Consider the following 22176-nt stretch of genomic DNA (forward strand, 5'->3'; position numbering starts at 1 on the left):
AACTGCATAGTTGTAGACTTAATGTAGTCCCATGTGCTCAAATACATGTGTGGTAATTCTAAATTACCAGAGCAAGTTTCCAAAACTTTAAAACTCCAGGGGGGGGGGGGGGGTAATCGATTGTTGTGATTTATCTGGAAGCGTGATGAATTTACACCATGATTCTAATAAATATTCAGTTTATTAATATTCACAAATGTCACCAAGTTTTATGAGTTTATCAGTCATGTTTGGACAGAAGAATATCACGAGACACGAAAATACTGACCGTGTAGCCTGTATTCTGAAATCTGCCGTTTCAGTCGGAGGAGTTAAAAAAAAATTTGCGAAGCATAGATCCTGACCGAAATAGACTGATTTTTTGGACAAGGACTGGATCTACAAGGTATTCTGAAAATTATTTTATCTTTTATTTGTGAAAGGACAATAAAATTTACAAGCTAGAGGTACATGTACGGTAGGACTAGGACTTTAGGGGGTTATGTAACTTGTAGCATGTGAATTTGTGATATTTCTCTGTCAACAATAGATCGAATAATTTTTTCCAAGAACTCATTTTTTAAACAAAAGTATGTAAAAAAGACATTAAGCTACAGAGACGGATTTACAGACTTCAGAAATTTCACAGAACTTATTTTGAGATGCCGAATGTCTTCAAAGAAAAATATGTCTCGGTGGAGCAAAAAAAGGGGGGGTTATCAACCAGAAATTTAGGGGGTGACGCAAGAAAAATAACCTGACAAGCAAAAAAAAGGTTATCAACCCAAAATTTAGGGGGGATGCAAAACAAAAGAAATAATCTGACAAGCATCGAAAAAAGGATATCAACCAGAATTTTAGGGCGGACCACAATGATTTTAGGGGGGTCCACCTGAATTTAGGGGGGATGCAGGAAAAAAATTGACAAGCAAAAAGAACAAAAAAAAGTTGTCAACATAAATTTTGGGGGTCTATCCCCTACCTAAAATATAGGGGGACAGGACCCCCCCCCCCCCCCCGCTTCCGCTGCCTATATGAACAAACTCCCTGGGTAGAGGATAATTGAAGAGGGTCGATCGATGTGATAGAAGGAGAGAGAGAGAGAAGGTCAAGTCCAACTCAGAAAAATATTGATTTGAATCAATAGAGAAAAATCAGACAAGCACAATGCTGAAAATTTCATTAAAATCGGATGTAAAATAAGAAAGTTATGACATTTCAAAGTTTCGCTTATTTAAAAAAAATTGTGATATGAACAAGCCAGTTACATTCAAATTGAGAGAGTCGATGATATCACTCACTCACCCTATTTCTTTTGTTTTTTATAGTTTGAACTATACAATTTTTCAATTTTACGAATTTGACGATTATAGGACCTCCTTGCCTGAAGCACAAAATGTTAGAATAATGGAATACCAACCGAGATGTGCATATAACTGTTAAGTGAAATGAAGCGAAACTTTAAAATGCCATAACTTTCATATTACATCCGATTTTGATGAAATTTTCAGTGTTATGCTTGTTGAATTTTTCTCTTTTTATTCAAATCAAGTTTTTGTTGGGGTGGACTTGTCCTTTAAAGGGCGAGTCCACCTCACGGAAACGATTATTTGAATAGAGAGAAAAACCACACAATAATGCTCAAAATTAATCAAAATCAGAAGTAAAATATGAAAGTTATATTTTTAAAGTTTTACTTAAGCGATGAGATTTTCGGTGTTACACTTTTTTTGGGGGGTGGACTTAAATTAAAGGGGGTTTCAAGCCCAGTGTTATAAGCCTGCATAACCTAGAAAATCGTCGCCCTATCGATCCTAAGAGGTTATTTGGCAAACCTCCAAAATACCCCTAGACAAGTCAAAGATTTCATCCATTCTTCCTTAGGTGAGAAAAACACCAATCCCTTCAAAATTATGTTTCCGAAATGTACTGGGAAAGTACCATGGTTTCAAGAAAATTGCGAATTCTGGCACCTTAAATATATGAAGCTTTGTTTAAAAAGCAAGCGCTTCAGTGTGCAGACAGCTAGCGTATCGCTCACAATGCATAATGCTAATGGAGCGATCGCGTTCTTTTTGGGGGAACTGGTATGGCGGACAATAGAACTCGCTGGCTTCAAAGAAAGGACCCTCCCCGCATATCCAGTTAGGGGAGAGATCAGTGGGCATGACCGGTACACCGGTACGCGGCCGTACGCCCTCTACAAAATTTCGCGACGGAAAGATAAGGACACGAATTACGAAAACACACACACACAGTTGAACCTGAAGTAAGGAGATAAACCTTGTCCGCAGGTATATATACCTAGTCATTTTTTTGCAATTTCAGTTTTTAGTAGTAAGAGGAAATATCCTCGCAAGTGTCCCAAATATAAAATATCAGTTCTTTCTTAATTCATGGCCCTCAGGCCTGAAAGATCGAGGCCGATTGATGAGGAGCATTGCCATTAACACACACTCCCATGTACCTATTTTCGTGTTGGAAATGAGAAGTTTGTCTTTGAAATCACTTTGTTTTTGCACACCGATCTTTCATTTTATTAATGATTTATCTCTTAATAATATAAAATGCTATAGTTTGATCTGTTAATTTAATTAATGTAAGACTAACTTGACTCAACTCAAACTTTCAAAGAAAGTGGAACTCACTCTGGAAGAACATTTAGTTTTGCAGCCTTTAACTTAAGTTTTTGATTTTGGCTTTGCACTTGGTCATCACTCATTCAATGAACAAGGTTATAATATAACCTTGTTCTCAGTTATATCTCCATGTGTGACAAAATAAAGGTGGCAATGTTTGGCTTATTTTCTCCTTTTCTTTGGGGCAAATGCTTGATTTTTTTACACTGACAGTTTCCATTAGACCTGTTAATTCTTCTCTGCTTGGCACTTATTTAAATTTGATTCTTTATATCATTTTTTCTTAGTTAAAAATAGAGATCAAAAAATGAAAATTTTCTTGCCATATTACTTTCCACCAATAGAGGGCGTACACAAAAATATGCCCAAAATTCAAGTTTTTGAGCGCTCTGGTAAATACAAAAATTATTCCCACATTACTAATGATAACTAAATTAAAACTTTATAGAAATTAGTAATTTTGGTCACAAAAGTGATATTTTAATGATTTTTTAAAGTGTGTGCTCTATACAGCATTGGCATACCATAGTCCTACCTGTAGATTCTCCACAGGCCAGATGGTAGCAGTGAACAAGTGTTGGTCATATGATATTTCAATGTACGAGGTTATGATTATGATATAACTAATTCACGGGACTAGGGTAAATTTAGACAGCTGGTAGCCGCGCCGTCTGTTTCGAGGAGTTATTTAACATTTTTTTAATTTCTCGTACACAGACGGCTCGCTATCCTGCAGCCACCACTAGCATGATTAGGGGACTTTATAGAATCTAGCATGTCTAGGGTGACTGCACACACTGACACAGAGCAAAAAATTTCGCCCTTTTCACTGCATTTACACAGCCAAAAATGGTCATGGTTTTGAGGCAAAAATCAAAGTTCAACGCATTTCTGCCATACATGACACATGATCCTGTTATCCAAATTTAATGATTTTGGTATCAAATTAAAGAGAAGAAAAAGCTCCAAATAGCATAGGCCTACTCAGTTTACATTTGGCTACTACAATAATTTTGATGTGGCATTAAAAAGGAAGTTCAAAGTCTCGTATCTCATGAATAAAGATACCATATTTTTGTATTTAAACTAGTGGGTTTTCGTAGTACTGATAATGGCAAATCCAATGGAAATACTAATTTTTTGTCTCGCTCACCAGAGGTGAAGGCCAGACTTAGGGATCCAAAATTCGTCCAGCGTCCGTCCGTCATCCGGCCGTCACAAACCTGTAAAGACACCTAACTCCGCAACCGTAAGTCGCTTTTCAACCAAAATTGGATGGTAGATGGACTTGGGGGACCTGCATGTTATTGCTGCAGTCTGAGGTCACATGGTAAGGTCAAAGGTCATTTTAAGGTCAACGTTATAGTTTACATGCAAGACTCTCTTATGACACCTTACTCCGCAATCGTAAGTAACTTTTCAACAAAACTTGGATGGTATATTTACTTAGGCGACCTGCATGTTATGCTGCAGTCGGAGGTCACATGGTAAGGTCAAAGTAGGGTGTCTGAAGCCACACTGAAAAGTGTCAGCATAAAACAGGCTGATTTAGGGGAAAATGTGGCACATATTTTTCGGGAAGTTCAGGCTATTAGAAAAATGTGATCTGAATTGATTATTAACTTGTGTTTGGCATGTATGGAAAGAGAAAACTCAGGGGCTTCTTTTGACAGTAAGGACAAGTTTATATGATCATTCTAAATAAGGATTTAGAGATAAATTGCAAACCCTTATTTTTGTGTGTGTTGAGATTGCCATTTCCCCATGCGTTTTCTATGGGAAAATGAAATTTCTATTTTGCACAATTTTTTCACTTTGTCGCAATTTTTCATTGTGATCTGGTTTCCAAATCTTTATAAAAATCATACCATCAGAAAGAGCATAAAAAATCCTATTTGACTCTTTATGGACAAGTTTTTGGCATTAATAATAAATTTACGACAGCCCTTGGAAGCTAAAAATTTGGATTTGTGTGTGTCCATTTCTTAACTACACAGTCTATGGCAGAGAAATGCTGAAAGATTACCTAATTTCATTCTTCTTTTTTGCAGCCAATAATTGGATTTTTTATAAAAAATGTTACATTTCTGTAAGTCTGAAGGTCATTTCTTTTCAAATTCACAAAGAAAATGTGATATTTTCTTGAAATAAGAAAAATAATTTTTTTCTCCAGACACCCTAGTCAAAGGTCATTTTCAGGTCAACATTAAAGTTTATGTGGAAGGCTCTTATGACAAGTGTTATTCCAACCCAGTCATTTCACAATGAAGTTTCGATATAATTCTCTTGCATGCCCTCGCAAATTGCGATATTTCTGGTTATTTTCATAAGTGGGCGAGACACAAAATTGCTTTTGCCTTGTTTAGGATCAAGTGTCAGAATTGATTTCAAAATACCCTTCCCCCACTTCTCCAGAAAGCCCAATGCAAAACTGCACACAAAATATCTGCACTCTGTGTGTGGTCATGTGTTTCAGCTGTGTGTGTGTTGTGACAAATTATACTACAGAGCCTATTGGGAGCATTTGGTGGAATTTCATTCAAAATTCATTGGGTTATTGCTCAAAAACCAATTCATGGATTACTATGAAATTTGGTAGATTTATATTTTTCACTATTTTCATCAAGATCTGAAAAAACAGTTTAATAAAGTGGTTGATGAGATAGAAAAATCTTATGGTCTCCCTACTTATAATGCAAAATCCCCCTGTCGGGGCTCCTCAATTTTTGTCTTTAATGAATCAAACTTTTGAAGATTAACGCGACCCAAATGCAAATTAATATTCCCTCTTGGCATTAATTGCCAAAAAATGGGGAAAAATCTAGTTAAAAAGGAACAAAACAGTGACTTACCTCAGCTATTGTGCAACTTCACTTCCAGTTTTATCCAAACTTATAATACATAAACATATGGCCATTGAGTCCCCTGTACAAATCACACTAGAACTTCGGTCTCTGTATTTGGTGAGTGAAGCCAACGGAGTTCAGCTTAACAACTAACATAACAGAGACCGAAGCTTTTGGTCAAGGGTAGATTATGGTCACAATAACTTGGAAATAAAATTGTGAAAACAGAAATCATGCACTAATGGATGAAGGTCTATCGTGTGGCAGTATTTCGACATCGAGGCACAGACTGCCGTTTTGTTATGAATTTTGAAAGAATTAGGAGAGTTATCAAGCCAGAACTTTTCTTTTTCTTTGAGGTTCCAGTCTGTGCCTCGATGTCAGGATCTCTGCACATTTTCAAGTGCATCAATATGTTTTACTTTGTATGGATTCTACACAGCACGGTCATGCTCTAGATTATATTCTATACAGCACGGTCATAGTCTAGGTGAGGCCGAACAAAAGCCTCAAAAAATTCTTTTATATCTTCATCAAGAAAAAACAAGAGACCTTACCAGAATGGTTCCATAACATCTTTACTCTCATGAAAATAAACCCTAATTCTTATATTTACATCATTCTAAACAAAAAAAACTATTACAATCTGTAACCCTATGCCCTCTGAGATATTAAGACCGGAGCAAATGATGTGCCTTCTACCAAACTTGCTAGCCTAGTGGCTTTTGAAACAATTTTCTGTATGTGAGCATCAAGTGAAAGTATGCCATATCTTTCTCTGCTCAAGTCCCTCATCAAATCAACATGCTCTAGATTATATTCAATGTTACCTTTCTTGAAATGATTATGACATGGGAGGGTAACGTGACACCTTGTTTACAGGACAAAAAGTAAAAAAAATTACTTCTCAGGATGGAAGTGCAAAAGCCACTTATCAAACTATTATTATAATAGGGAGAAGAGTCACGATAGCAAATAATCTCACTAATCTTTGTCATCTGCAAAAAGTACACATAACTTGTAATTTAAGGTAAATTGTTCACATAGCAAAACAAAGAGAATAGGACCCAAAACACTCCCTTGAGGAATCCCACTAGTTAATTACTGGTGCTCAATACGAAGCACAACCATTAACACTAAAAGCTGTTCTTATCTGGTTTGATGAAATGGTGTGCAAGAGGCTATACTGCTCTAACAAATACAGATGATAATGTGGTTTTGTTTCCCCCCTCCAGAAAAAAAACCCACCAATATTATTACACAATTACATGTACATATGAATTATTATTAATCATTGGTCATTATTGTGAATTTTTTTATTCTTTTCATCATCATTTTTATTATTGTCATTATTCCTAATCTACTACAATCAGAACTAAGAAAATAACCCTATGCAGTTTGATATTGAATGATTGCAGATAGTTGTCAGCCCCAAGTTCAGTTCTTCCTCAAAAAAATTATTTTGTAGATCAAAAAACTGCTACAATTATTATTAATTTGACCAAATCATGATACAACCATAGATGATATTATACACGGTAGAAACAAACAATACAGAATGGAGCAGTGCTACATGCTGGTCAGGGGTGATAAAAGCATAATAAATATCTGTTGCTAATCACCCCCACATGTAGCACAGCAAACAAATATCAACTTAGAAAACATACAAATTTAGAACAGAAAAATCTTGCTCAATGTTTAGCAAAATTTCTATAAAAGAATAATGAAATGCAAGCTGATTAATGTCTTACATATAACTGGATGTTCATGATTGTGGAGCGTTATGGCCCAGTGGATTAGTCTTCGGACTTTGAAACATAGGGTCATGGGTTCGAATCCCAGCTATGGTGTAATTTTTTTCAGCAAGAAATTTATCCACACTGTGCTGCACTCAACCCAGGTGAGATGAATGGGTACCCGGTAGGAAGAAATTCCTTGAATGCTTTGAGCGCCTAGGCAGCCCAGCTAAAGCCGGGGTAATAATAATAGCAGGGCCCGCTGGGAGAACAGTTTTCAGAACTGAAGCAGCTTCCCTGGGTAAACATACCTATATTATTATTGTTATTTCTATCTAAAGTAAAACCATGCCGTAATCTGGGTGCTACATGTATTTCATGATATGTGACCCTCAATTTGTTATTTCTAGCATTGACTTAGATTGAAGATGAAAAATGAAATAAAATATACAAATCATACAGGTGGTGTGGTTCAATCAAGAAGTACCCTAATTTTGAACCACAAGGTCAAGGGTTCAAATCCCACCGTTGCAATTGCATCCTTTAAGCCGCGTGTATCTACATTTTCTACTTTCCATCCAGGTTTAGTGAATGGGTACATGGGTCGGAATACAGTCTTTGAATGCTTCTGCTCCTGATAAGCAGCACTTCAAATCATTGCAATGTTATTTTGAATAGGGATTTTCTTTTCAACTCATGTTTATCCTCATGTTTATAATTTTTTTTTCATTTATCTAAAGCCAGAATTGGTCAATTTCTTTCTAAAAATGAGCGGTATGCAAAGAGAGTTCATCAAGTTTCTGGACAGAAGAGAGGGAGAAATAGAAGGTATGTAATCTATTTTCTGCATTTATGTTATGTATATCAACAACAGGTTTTTCTGCACGTTGAATGCATGCTCTGGAGTTAAATATGTAGGAATTCAAAGATTTTAAATGTTGATTTTGTCACAAAGGTATAAAAAAATCTATGAGAGAAATGTTAATGAAGCATTGTGGTGTGTTATATGGCCAAGTGTATTTGTCTCTGAATTTAAAACTTGGGGTCATTAGTTCACATCCTAGCCATTGTGTATCCTTTTTGAGCAAGAATTTACCCACATTGACCTGCAGTCAACCCAGGTGTAACATGTAGGTGAATGGGTATCTAGCAGGATTAAAGGTCAAGTCCATCCCCTAAAAGTGTTGGATTTAATAAAAAGAGAAAAATGAAACTAGCATAATGCTGAAAATTTCATCAAAATTGGATTCAAAACAAGAAAGTTATGACATTTAAATTTTTGCTTATTTTTCCCAAAACAGTGATATGCAAAACTCAGTGACATGCAAATGAGATAATCGATGATGTCCCGCACTCACTATTTCTTTTGTCTTTTATTGTTTGAATTATACAATATTTCATTTTTATACGCCTGTCCTTTACGGGACGTATTATGGTGTCACGCTCTGTGTCCGTCTGTCCGTCCATTAATTTTTCCTTGTAAACGTGATAACTTCAGTTTGACTTAACCTAGACTCATATAATTTGGTGTGTATGATACTAGCATAGATCCCAGGAAGCCTATTATTAAATTTTGAGGTCAAAAAATCAAACATCAAGGTCACAAGGAATATTTTCATCTTACCCTTCTACAGTCCTTGTAAACTTTAGTTTAACTTAAGCATATATATGATACTAGCATGGATCACAGGAAGCCTATTGATTTCAAGGTCAAACGGTTAAAGTTCAAGGTCACACTGACATGTTTTTCATCTGACCCTTCTGAAGTCCTTGTAAACCAATAACTTTAGTTTAACGTAACCTAGGCTCATAATTTGGTTTGTATGATACTAGCATAGATCTCAGGAATTCTATTGATTTTGAGGTCAGACAGTCAAAGGTGAAGTCGCCACCTTCCACTTTTCTTGCTTGACCAATATCTCCATTTTCCGTGTTACAGTAATACAGACAAGTGTATTATGTGCTCGCCTTAGCGACACTTGTTTTTTAAGGTAGGGCAGGTTACACAAATACGACAATGTTTTCATTCTTTTTTTTTTTTGGGGGGGGGGGCCTTATAGACAATGCATCTATCACAACTATCAAACTATCACAACCTTCACTGCTTTTGGAATGTTTCAATACAATTCATTAAGTAAACACAAAAAATCTTGAATTAATTTGATACAAATAAAGGAAATCTTCACTGAGACAAAATGTCTCTATCAGTAACATATAATGAAAATAATTCCAATGAATACAATACAAATATTTTTAGTGAATTCATTTTCAATATAACAGTGTTTCAATAAATTCAATATAAATACAAAACAAATTGCAGTACCATCAAAAGTTGATGCAAAGAAATCATATATAACACAGAAATGTCTTCAAACAATTCTATTTAAGGTATGATATTATATATAAAGAAAAAAATGACTATCCAATACTGTCTGTTGTGTACATGTAACTGGTTAAGAAGATAAATACACAGGTCCAATCAGAAGACAGGGGGGGGGGACACATCAACCGACGGCAAGGAGGTCTTCTTTGCTATTTACTTGTCTCTTCATTGAACCATTGTTCGTCTTCACCGATACAATTATTCTTCCATTGGTAGACCATGCTGCGAGGATGTTCGATCCTTGTACTTTGCTGGCGTTCACTGGCTTCCCAAAGAAGTGAACGATTAGTCTTTGTCAAATCCTCATGCAGACTCATTTTGGTGCTCTTCAGTTCCCTTCTATTCAGCAGTAACTTTTGTCTATGTTGATATGATGTAAGCTTGATGATAATTACTCTCGGTTTGACGTCTCTTCTTTCATTAGGTGCAGGATCAGTGTGACGTGGTACACGATGGCTCCTATCGATATCCTGAAGATGGAGATCCACACCAAGTTGTTGCTGTGCTATCACTGATTGGTATTTTCCTTTTCAGGTACTCCTAAGAGGCGGACACAATTTCTCTCCTCACATTTCTGGTGTCTCTTTTGTAGATCAGCTAGGCTACTTTCAATGTTGTTAATCCTGTTGTGGAGTTCCAATATTGATCCATCTTGGGTGTCAAGGCGTTTAATGAGTTCGTCGAACTTGGAGTCTAGAGCTTCCATTATAGCCCCTTTTATGTAGGCCAGTACATCATCGTCCTTGAGTGCATCCTTGACAAGGTTCTTTGATATCCTCGTATTGTTGGTGGATTAATCAAGATGATTAATCCAGGGGATTAATTCCACCAATAATCCTGTTGTAGAGCCATGGTTGAAGTAGAGTCACAACACCCAAGAGATAATAACTGGAGTGAGGCAGAGACAGCTCAAAAAAGAGTGGGACTAGGATGAAATTTCCCACAGAGGAGGAGCAATATGAAATTGTTATTAAACTGTCATTTCTGTCACCAGTGAAGTCCAGGCTATGAACAATATGTTCAATAAACTTACATTTAATCGTCTCTCATCGTCAGAAGTTCTCAATATACTGTATCTAGTCCAAAAATCAGGTAAATCCAAGGAGAGTATAGAGTAGTAGTATAGCAGTAATATGTGACAGGCCCAAAATATGAGAATGGAATAAATAAATGATCAATTTAATTTACAATTTATTTATTTCTAATTTGCTTCAAATTTTATTTTATACAGGTTATGAAAGTGCAAACACTCAAGTTCAGGTAACTTTTCAAATAATATCTTTCTGTCTTAGACTTGAGATAATTTTATGTTGTTGTTTTGTCTCACTTCTTATGTCTCAGTGATCTACAATGAGATTTTACACACAAACAGACACACCACTTACAAAAAAAAATTGCGTTTATACAGGTTTTGACTGGTCAAAACCTTTGAAAACTACCGAAAACTGGTAATCAAAGGTGTAAGAGTTTAAAATATATCCTGTCTAGTATTGAAGAAAAAAAATCCTTGCTTATACTGCTTTTGTACCACATTTCCAGTTTGTCATTCCATTATTGATATATCAATTTAATGATTTATGATATGTAAAAGGAAAAGAACAAAAAATGTATAAATGAGTCCAATATTAAGAATAAAGTCGATTATATAGGGCTACATTATATAAACAATTGTCTATAAACCTTCATGTAAACCAGTGTATAGCTATTTTGGTCAATATGCTCCTTTATACCTCCTTCAAGCCAGTTATTATTTGAACTGGGGGTTGTTTCATAAAAGATTTATGTATGAATTTAGAGTCGACCTTAAATGCCGAGTTGCGTACGGTGAGAAAGGTTTGACCGCATTGGTCAGGTGAGATTGTGTCTTTAGGACGGGTACTAATGTCTATCTATCAATAAGATCGCACGTTGCATATCATGTATGCATCAGCATTTAAGTTCGACTTAACCCTATATAGGGCGGGGAGGCCCCCCCTCAACGAGTCGCGCGATATTTTCCCCGCGCAAAATCTTTTGACCGCGCGCTCGCTGACTTTTTACTGTCAAGTCTTGCACAACTTTTGAGACTAATTTTGCATCACCTGGGTACGTGGTTCCGAAATTATGCAACATTATGTCAGACCAAAAAACGTGATTTTGTGTACAAAGTCAACATTGTAAATTGTGTTTTCAACCAAAAATCATAAATGTATGATTATTTTTAGATTTGCTGGTCTAAATGTATGTATTTTATGCTGTTTGTGATCTTAGGAGAGTCCCCAACGAATTTCATTGAAAAAACAATGAAAAACAAAGGGTCCAAAAACAAAGAAATACATAAGAAATTGCAAAAAACTATATAATACATAAGAAATTGATCTGATATCACACTTTTTTCATGTTTTTTTCAAGTTCAAGTTTTATTTTCCATTTCCATTATCAATATTACAAGCAAATACAAATCAAACATACATTATAAATATAAACAAAGACAAATGAAATGTGATAACAATGATTACAAATCAACTTGTTAACTTGCTAAAAACACCACAAAGAGTTACTTTGCAAAAAATTAGAACCTTTGGAGCTTTATTTATGGAGTAAGATTAAAAAATCTGATTTTGCATACTACTTACGCATAAATTAGCATAATTACTTAATATCGATTTGCATGAAATAAATTACTATACAATTTTGTAGATTATATCCCAGACAACCTACGCGCCAATTTTCGGCGCAATCGCGCGGTTGACGGCCGAGATCTCAAGGGCCGCCCCCCCCCCGGCTCTATGAAATCCCAAAATACCCCGGCCTAGATAGGGTTAAGTCATAATTAAATCTTTGTGAAACACCCCAAGGATTATTACAGTTTCTTGTTTTCCCCTTGATAAAAGTCCTTGAAATGTAAATGAAATTCAATGAAAAATGCAGTATATGAAATCATGCCTTTTTCTTCATTTACAGTCAGATGTCATTGATCAAGATCGACAGGGAACTACATGTAATAATACAGCTGGGTATACTGAGGGTAAGTCTGCTATATGGTGACACTGGCCCGTATTCTGAAGTCAGGTTTAACTTAGACCATGGTCTAACTGTGCTAAAATTATGGGGAGCCAAAAGTTCAAAGATTCTGTTTATATTCTTTATTTCTTTTGCTTTCATAACGAAGAAAAATAATTCAGTTATCATTCCCAGACAATTATGAACAGTTTGGAAGTCATCTGAGTTTATATGTTGAATGTTTACTGTTAGGGATTTGTGCTCCCATTGGCTCTCCATAGTTAAACCACAACTTTAAACCAGGGTTTAATTTAAACCTGACTTAAGAATACGGGCCACTATGGTTAATTTGTCATTTTTATAGCCCCCCCCCCCTTGTCCCTCATTCTCTCTAAGCATGGCTTAATTATTGGAACTGTAAAATCCCAATCTAAAATAAATTTTCTTGATTTAAAGAAATGAATGTAGTTGCAGTAAACACTGATTTCATGAGAAAGTATATAAAACCAAGATCAATTGTCACCATATTATCATATCCAGCTAGATATCTGATACAGATACATATATAACTGAATCGTGTGAAATCATGAAATCTAAGCTGAACAATAAAACTGAAGAGTGCTAACACAGATAAGCAAATGTGGGATAGTATTATTTATTGCTGGGGTAAAAGACCCAACAATTTGGTGAAATGTTGTTCTTATATGTTACTTATTTCTCAGCAATTATAGTTTTTTTCAAGCGTCCTTTGGTGCAAATTTTTTATTCAAGAATATAAACAGACAAATAAGTGGCCATTTTATTTGATTCTGGATGAACTCATTCTAAAATCTTTACCAAATCTGGCATTTACCTTCACAACCTTAATTGCTTGGTATTTTAGGGGCAACACCCCCTGCCCCTCAGAATTTCAGTGATTGAAATTTTTGATAGTTAATTTTTCAAAATATTTGGTATTTTCATTGATAATTCAATCTTGAAATTAGAGCTAGTTTTTAATCAAGAAATAAAGGAGCATACACTGTTAGAAGTTTTGGTCTTAACACTTTTTATAGCCATCCTAGCAAATTTGGTATTACAAAAAATTACAATAACAAAATTTAAGTTTCCTTTTTTTTTGAAGAATTAGAGTTGTAAAGGGATTTTGTTTTTTTCTTTCCCAGCAAAACTTGAAAGCTTGAAACCATGCACTCAGGCCATGACTCTGCTGGGAAAAAACTTGGGGTACTAGGAATTTTGAAGTTTGAAGGGGTGAATTTTTTGATAAAAGTGCATTGTGTTGATAACCTCTTCACTGCCTAGTTATATTCCTCCTTCATTCTTGAAAATGCTATGATTGTTGCTATTAATTCACAATCATGTATCTGTTTGATCTGTTCTGCTTCTATTTACTTTGTTACAAGGCAAGAAGAGAAGGAGGATACGCAAATGTGTTTTGTGTGGGATGATGATCCCACACATGACCCTTCACATCCAAAGAAAACACTCCAATCTTACACTTGAAGAGAGACATGAATACCGTGAAATTATGCTCAGAGAGTAAGTTATAAATCGGTGGGGGAGGGGAGGGTGAAAAAAAAGGTGTGATTATGAGTCCTGGGACTGATTCCATGAAATGATCTTTGCAAGAACCGTCTGTCATGTTGCACATTTAATATGATGCGCCATGTGAAATGCATTTTCAACAAATTACATGAACCTGCAAGCATATCATATTAGTCCGTTAAAGTCAACAAAATCATTGTTTATACAATGATGTAAAGTCTCCTAGAATTCTTTAAAAATTGATTTAAAAGCTCATTTTGATTTGTTTATCGTTGATTTCAGAAATATCCCACATACAGCGTATCTTAAAAGATGAGCGACATGAACGCCGATTGTTGGAAATACCCTTTCTTGCAATCAGCCCCTGCTCGAACAGGAACTACGCAGGTTTTAACATGTGGTCGGATATGCAGTTTTTTCAGCTTCTCATGCTTTTTTATGCTTTTTCGCTCTGCATTTCTTTATCCCCATACTTTCTTTTTCGGAAAAAATAATTCTTTAGAGTATTTATAATTATATTGCAAATTTCATTTTGAACAATGAAATATGGATTTTCATTTTTCATTTTTTTTTAAATTTTGTTACCTTAGAAACTGTTCCCAGTGCATCTCATACCACTGCCTTCCATTACTTGTATTAGAATTAATATAATTTGTCCTTCTTTTTCTTCCTCAAGGACACCAGTTTTGAGATCAAAGGGCAGCAAAAGAAGAAGGAAACTTTTAAAATGCCCTCTCTGTCCTTCAAATGTACAGAGGCTTGATGATCATATCATGAACATCCATGGCAAGAAGCGTGGCTCAAAAATAATGAAGGCTCTGATTGCAAAAGCAAGAGGTATGTTCCCAGTTTTGTTATAAGAACAACTTAGTGACACATGCTTATTTTACAGGGGGGGTGTCATGTAGCTTAAAGGGGAATGAAACCTTTGGAACAAATAGGCTTGTGTAGAAACAGAAAAATCAAAGAATAAGAATAAAGAAAGTTTGAGAAAAATCGGACAAATAGTGAGAAAGTTATGAGCATTTGAATATTGCAATCACTAATGCTATGGAGATCCTCACATTGGCAAAGAGACAAGGATGTGTGATGTCACTGATGAACAACTTTCCCTTTGATGGACTATAAAATACCCTCAAAATGTCTCTTTTTGCTTTTTCTTATGATGATACAAACTCTTTATCCATGATGTATTCTTAAAAAATGTGTATTACATGCCCTCATGTAGAAAGAACAGTATGATTTATGGATCGATGTGATAAAAGAGGCAATTCAAGTGAAATATATACTAAAGTAATGGGGAGAGTTGTACACAAGTGACATCACACATCTTTGTCGCATTGCCAATTTGCTATCTCCATAGCATTAGTGATCGCAATATTCAAATGCTCATAACTTTCTCATTATTTGTCCGATTTTTCTCAAAATTTTGTTGATCTGTTTCTTTGATTTTTCTGTTTTCACACAAGCTATCTTGTTCCAATGGTTTCATTCTCCTTTAATAAGTTCAATTTGTTTGAAATTTATTAAACATTTCAACTCTTATTTTTCTTAATGTTCATGTAATTTTTATATGAAGCGCACATCTTTGGGTACTCAGTAGAAAGAAAGAACACCACTGCAACAACTATTCTCTTTTAAGGGGAAGTGATCTGTTTGTGGTCTCTCATTGACTGTTTGTTATAAATACATAGTCTTAAAATATACGTTTTCAGATATCTACTAATACTACAGAGAATAAATTGGCGTATAATTGTATTTGTATAGAGAAACTAAAATGTTTTGAGAGGAAAAATAATTGTTTTGCTGGTTGTTAACATAATTATTGCGGTATAAAATGTATTGAGTAGTTAATTTACCATATTGTCATTCAAGTGGGTCTATTTTTATACTAGATTACACTAGCATTATCAGTCAGGAAACTGGCCAGGTATGAGTAGCTTAGGACTTGAGATGGCGCTATCGGTTCGTATCTGCTTTAATTAATAGGAAAATTCATTTTAAAGTATGACAGTATGTTGATATAACTCTATATGTTTTTTCACCAGAATTAGAGGGCGAGAGAGCTGCCACTGGTGAAAGTACTTCATCTCTTCAGGTAAAATTAATTTCATCAACTAAAAGCATAAATTAGCAAAATGAGATTATTCAAAGAATTTTATTGTACAGATTTGTGAGTAACCCTCATGCCAGTCAAAAATAGCCCAGTATTTCTGGTGGTTCAAAAGTGGTATGGCTCCTGATAAAATATACTGCCATTACTGTTTTTAAGATAAGGATGATTAATCAAATGACAAGGATCCGCAGTATTTACTAACATTATTTTGCTGACACAGTCATTACCTAAGAAACAGTCTGGCTACATGGATATCTCAAGCATGTTAGCACTGATCCAAAGGTAACTCCTGTATATTATTCTCACTAATAATTTGTCTTGATACTCTGATTTCAGCATACATAAAACGATGGCTAAAGATGCTAATCTAGTTTCCTCATAAAAAGAGATAAACACAGGCTACCATGGAATTTTAATCATGGTTATTGCCTCTCCTGAATAGCAGAAGCAAGAGAAGTGAGACGTTCACTAAACTAAACATATACATGCAGAGTTGGGTATTATCACATGATCTCTATTAATATTATTGGTATGATAAGGATGATTTGGTTTTATAATTTTTGCTCATAACAATAAATTGTCATTTAAAACATTTTACCCTTACATTTTAAAAATTTGTTTATTTACTCAGAAGCATCGTCAGAAGAATATCACACAAGTATCTCAAGCACAGGTAGTCTTAGTGGAACAGACCTCAAATGAGTTGGGAGTAGAGGAACTGGGGGATATAAGACCAGGAGGCAATGGATGTAGAGAAGACGGAACAGAAACGAAAAGAACAGAAGAAGACGGGAAGGAAAGAGCCAGGACAGAAGAAGACGGGACAAAGGCGGACAGGACAATAGTTGGGACGGAAGACAGAACCAAACAATACAGCAACAGAGAAGATCAAGCTGACATAACTTTAAAAGATCAAACAGGAGGAGAGGGACTGGACAAAGATCTTTCTCAAGAAGACAGGATTGAAGAGGCAGAAGGTATGTATATTAACCCTACTTACTTGGAGGAGAGAGTTAGGGAGAGGACAGCAGGGATGGGAGGGGAATCCAAGATCTCTGTATGCCATCCTGGGCCCTAAAATGATAATAGCAGGGCCAGGCCCCACTGGAAGAACAGTTTTCGAAACTGAAGTGGCTACCCTGGGTGAATATGCTGTTATGTTATTATTGCTATTAAAAATCACGAACAAGACTGTCTTACCTCTATCATAAGTCAAAGCCCTGTCCTTCGTTTGGAAGTTCTGCAAGCAGCCTTTCATGACCATTCCTCTGCATTTAAGATAAAACAATGTGAAATGAAGCTTTGTGGTGTGTTATGGCCAAGTGGATTTGTCACTGAACTTTGAAACAGGATGTCATTGGTTCGAATCCTAGACATGGTGTATGTAGTATCTTTCTAAAGCAAGAAATTTACCCACATTAAGCTGCACCAAGGCGTTATGTGAATTGATATCCAGCAGGATATTTACCCACATTAAGCTGCACCAAAGTGTTACATATAAGAATAATTTTAGAAGAATTGTAAAAGCAATTACATTCATCTATTAGTTATTTCCCTTTAAGGTTAGCCAAGAATTGTAAAGAACATTCAAGAATGTCTTTTTATTATGCAGGCCTTGCCTATTTAAAAGGCCAAGGAGTTGTATTGTTATTTCTGAATAGAGATTAGGAACAATAGGCTTAGCTATGCTATTGACACTCTTGATTTCAATGAGGTCATTCAAGAGTGTTCTGGAATTTGACTGCTCCTGAAAGGAGAAAGTTTTTTTAAAGAAAATGCTAGAACCTTCCTTAATAGTGAGTTCTAGAAGAATAGCTGCAAACTATATAAAGCTGGCGGATTCTTCAAGATGATCATCACATCATCACACCATCACATCATATGAGAGCAGGAGATCACATCACATCATATGAGATCACTTCACCAGATCAGATCAGAGCAGTTTATGCCCACCATCAATGAACTGTTTGCAGTTATTTTGAGAGAGAAATTATCAGTTCTCATCAACAACATCAACCTGTTCAATGAACACGCTTCAACCCATGGATTGCTGAAATTAACTGTTAATCATCATCAACATCGTCTTCACGGACACTTCAACTCGTTGCAGTGACTTTTATTATTCATCGGACTTCAACATCAGTTTCATCATCGCCATCATTGTGAATTTTCGCCAGTCAACTAGGATTTTATCATTTGGATTATTACTTGGATATAGTATCATCACTTCGGGATTTTACATCGGACACTTCAAGAGATTTATGTAAGATCATTATTTGTTTTATTTATGTATAATTATTTCCTGTAATAAAAAAAAGAGGAAATTAAACTTTATACATCAATTTCTGATTGTTATTTGTTGCAGTATCGTAACAAAAGCGTTAGGTGAATGGGTATCCAGCAGAATGAACATGGCACTGGGAGCGTCAGCTTGAGCTTAAAACTGGGGCCCGGGGGGGGGGGGGGGGGGGTTGGGGGTTGGGCCACTTCCATTGACGAGTGGATACCATGCACGACCATGTGGTCTCGATTTATTTTCCAAAATACACCCCTTAACAAGTGTCGGCGAGTGAAACCCTACCCCTAACAAATATTACAAATAAAACGATGCTCATGGTAAATATTCCCTGAAATGAACCCCTAAACAAGTACAGGAATATTTTAATGTTATATCACGGGTCTTTCGGTTGTTGGCTTTACCTTTACACATCATTTGGTTTGGTACGACCCCACCTTCCACACCTCGCGCAAATCTGACTCTAAACACGTATTGTTGGGGCAAAAAGGAGACCCTTTATAAAACATTTTAATTTTATTTTATCATCCCGCAAATTTGACCATAAACACATAACTTTCCTAGCGAAGTAGATACCTTTTTTTTCATTATTTTTGTGTTTTTTACACCCTTATCACGTTACGTACGTAACATGCCCTATCTTGGAAAAGACATCCTTTTTATGTGTTTTTGGGGTCGCGCATGGTATCTACTCGTCAAAGAAAGTGCCCCCCCCCAGGGAGCTGGGGTAATATTTATAGTGTTTCTCAGAATAGGCTATTTCTAGATAGATGAGACTATTATAAGAAATTCATATTTTCTCAATATTTGATGACAATTGCATGTAGTTTACATGGGTCAACAAATTGCTTACATTGGAGCATCTATTGCAGTTGTACACAGAATAATTTTGGTTTTTAAAGGACAAGTCCACCCCCACAAAAAGTTCATTTGAATAAAAAGAGAAAAAAATCCAACAAGTATAACACTGAAAGTTCCATCTACATTGGATGTAAAATAAGAAACTTATGACATTCTTAAGTTTCGCTTAATTGATCCGTATGCAAATGAGGAAACTTATGACGTCATCCACTTGCAATTTTTTTGTATTTTATTAAATGAAATATTCTGATTTCATCCTCACTGTGAAACAACAATTGATTCCTCTCTGAACCTCTCTGAACATGTGAAATTAGCATTGTTTGATACCTTATTGTCAAATATGTAAAAGTGGAAATATGGTATTATTCAAACAATAAAAAACAAGAAGAACATCATCAACTCATTTGAATGTCACTGAGTTGTGCATATCACTGCTTTGTGAAAAATAAGCAAAACTTTAACATACCATAATTTTCTTATTTTACATCGGATTTTGATGAAACTTTCAGTGTTTGTTTTCCTCATTATTTTCAAGATTTATTACCTAATAATATATCATCCATATTCTTAATTAAGAATCAATTTCATTCCCATGAAAGTACGGCTCCATAATTTATTTCATTTATGGAAAATAAAAACGTTTCTATAAAAAAATTCTGTAAGAAATACCCTACCAATAATTTGGAACAAGATACCATTAACTATGCATTTAATAAAATCCAATTAAACTTTATGAAAATGGCTTAAAATTTAATTAATTTTGTATTCAAAGTATCAATGATAATTCACCCATCCGTATCATCTTGTTCACTTTTGGAGTCTCTTTCTTTTTTTTTTTTTACTTTCTGATGTATAATCTATGTTCTAAAATATTAATGTTCACGAATTATATATTTTTGCGAAAACTCTTATTTTGCAAAGCCATATTAGGCTTTTCCAAAGGTTCTTTTTTCCTTCATTAATCTTTGTACATGATGGATATTCTTTATTCATTATTGTTTCGATTTTAACATTTGTGTGTATACATGCATGTATGCATTCTTTGTGATAATTGTGTAAATATGGAATAAATAAATGATCAATTTATTTTACAATTTTTTTATTATTTCTAATTTGCTTCAAATTTTATTTTATACAGGTTTTGAAAGTGCAAACCCTCAAGTGCAGGTAACTTTTCAAAGAATATCTATCTGTCTTAGACTTGAGATAATTGCTTATTGTTTTGTCTCACTTCTTATGTCTCAGTGATCTACAATGTATGATTTTTCACACAAACAGACACACCACTTACAAAAAACAAAGTACGTTTTAGGTTTTGACTGGTTGAAACCTTTGAAAACTACCGAAAACTGGTAATCAAAGGTGTAAGAGTTTAAAATATATCCTGTCTAGTATTGAAGAAAAAAAATTCCTGCTTATACTGCTTTTTTACCACATTTCCAGTTTGTCATTCCAGTATTGATTTATAATGGTTTATGATATGTAAAAAAAAAAGATCAAAAAATGTGATCCCAATATGAAGAATAAAGTTGATTATATAGGGCTACATTATATAAACAATTGTTCTGAATTGTCTATAAACCTTCATGTATTCCAGTGTATAGCTATTTTTGTCAATATGCTCCTTTATACCTCCTTCAAGCCAGTTATTATTTGAACTGGGGGTTGTTTCATAAAAGATTTATGTATGAATTTAGAGTCGACCTTAAATGCCGAGTTGCGTACGGTGAGAAAGGTTTGACCGCATTGGTCAGGTGAGATTGTGTCTTTAGGACGGGTACTAATGTCTATCAATAAGATCGCACGTTGCATATCATGTATGCATCAGCATTTAAGTTCGACTTAACCCTATCTAGGGCGGGGAGGCCCCCCCTCAACGAGTCGCGCGATATTTTCCCCGCGCAAAATCTTTTGACCGCGCGCTCGCTGACTTTTTACTGTCAAGTCTTGCACAACTTTTGAGACTAATTTTGCATCACCTGGGTACGTGGTTCCGAAATTATGCAATGTTATGTAAGTGCATGTCAGACCAAAAATTGCCCAAAAACGTGATTTTGTGTACAAAGTCAATGTAAATTGTGTTTTCAACCAAGAATCATAAATGTATGTATTTTATGCTGTTTGTGATCTTAGGAGAGTCCCCAACGAATTTCATTGAAAAAACAATGAAAAACAAAGGGTCCAAAAACAAAGAAATACATAAGAAATTGCAAAAAACTATATAATACATAAGAAATTGATCTGATATCACACTTTTTTCATGTTAACTTGCTAAGAACACCACAAAGAGTTACTTTGCCAAAAATTAGAATCTTTGGAGCTTTATTTATGGAGTAAGATTAAAAAATCTGATTTTGCATACTACTTACGCGTAAATTAGCATAATTACTTAATATCGATTTGCATGAAATAAATTACTATACAATTTTGTAGATTATATCCCAGACAACCTACGCGCCAATTTTCGGCGCAATCGCGCGGTTGACGGCCGAGATCTCAAGGGCCGCCCCCCCCCCCCCGGCTCTATGAAATCCCAAAATACCTCGACCTAGATAGGGTTAAGTCATAATTAAATCTTTGTGAAAACCCCAAGCATTATTACAGTTATTTGTTTCCCCCTTAAAAAGTCCTTGAAATGTAAATGAAAAATGCAGTATATGAAATCATGCCTTTTTCTTCATTTACAGTCAGATGTCAATGATCAAGATCGACAGGGAACTACATGTAATAATACAGCTGGGTATACTGAGGGTAAGTCTGCTATATGGTGACACTGGCCCGTATTCTGAAGTC

General features: G+C 35.2%; 1 protein-coding gene across 1 annotated transcript; it reads left to right on the top strand.

Annotated features, from left to right (window-relative positions):
- The first annotated feature begins 7601 nt into the window (after positions 1-7601).
- Positions 7602-22154, top strand: LOC121420593. Its single transcript, XM_041615255.1, has 9 exons — positions 7602-8028; positions 10815-10843; positions 12527-12590; positions 13969-14104; positions 14787-14947; positions 16159-16208; positions 16858-17203; positions 20522-20550; positions 22071-22154. The coding sequence occupies exons 1-9, from the start codon at positions 7968-7970 to the stop codon at positions 22152-22154; spliced, it is 960 nt and encodes a 319-aa protein (XP_041471189.1). The 5' UTR covers positions 7602-7967.
- Positions 22155-22176: the final 22 nt, after the last annotated feature.

This window comes from Lytechinus variegatus, chromosome 8, assembly GCF_018143015.1.
Source record: "Lytechinus variegatus isolate NC3 chromosome 8, Lvar_3.0, whole genome shotgun sequence".
Taxonomy (NCBI): domain Eukaryota; kingdom Metazoa; phylum Echinodermata; class Echinoidea; order Temnopleuroida; family Toxopneustidae; genus Lytechinus; species Lytechinus variegatus.

Bases quoted from the DNA above. Each gene is read 5' to 3' on its own strand.
- LOC121420593 (XM_041615255.1), top strand. From the start codon at position 7,968: ATGAGCGGTATGCAAAGAGAGTTCATCAAGTTTCTGGACAGAAGAGAG. The intron at 10,844-12,526 runs GTAACTTTTCAA...CTTCATTTACAG, and splicing joins GTGCAAACACTCAAGTTCAG to TCAGATGTCATTGATCAAGA. The intron at 20,551-22,070 runs GTAACTTTTCAA...CTTCATTTACAG, and splicing joins GTGCAAACCCTCAAGTGCAG to TCAGATGTCAATGATCAAGA.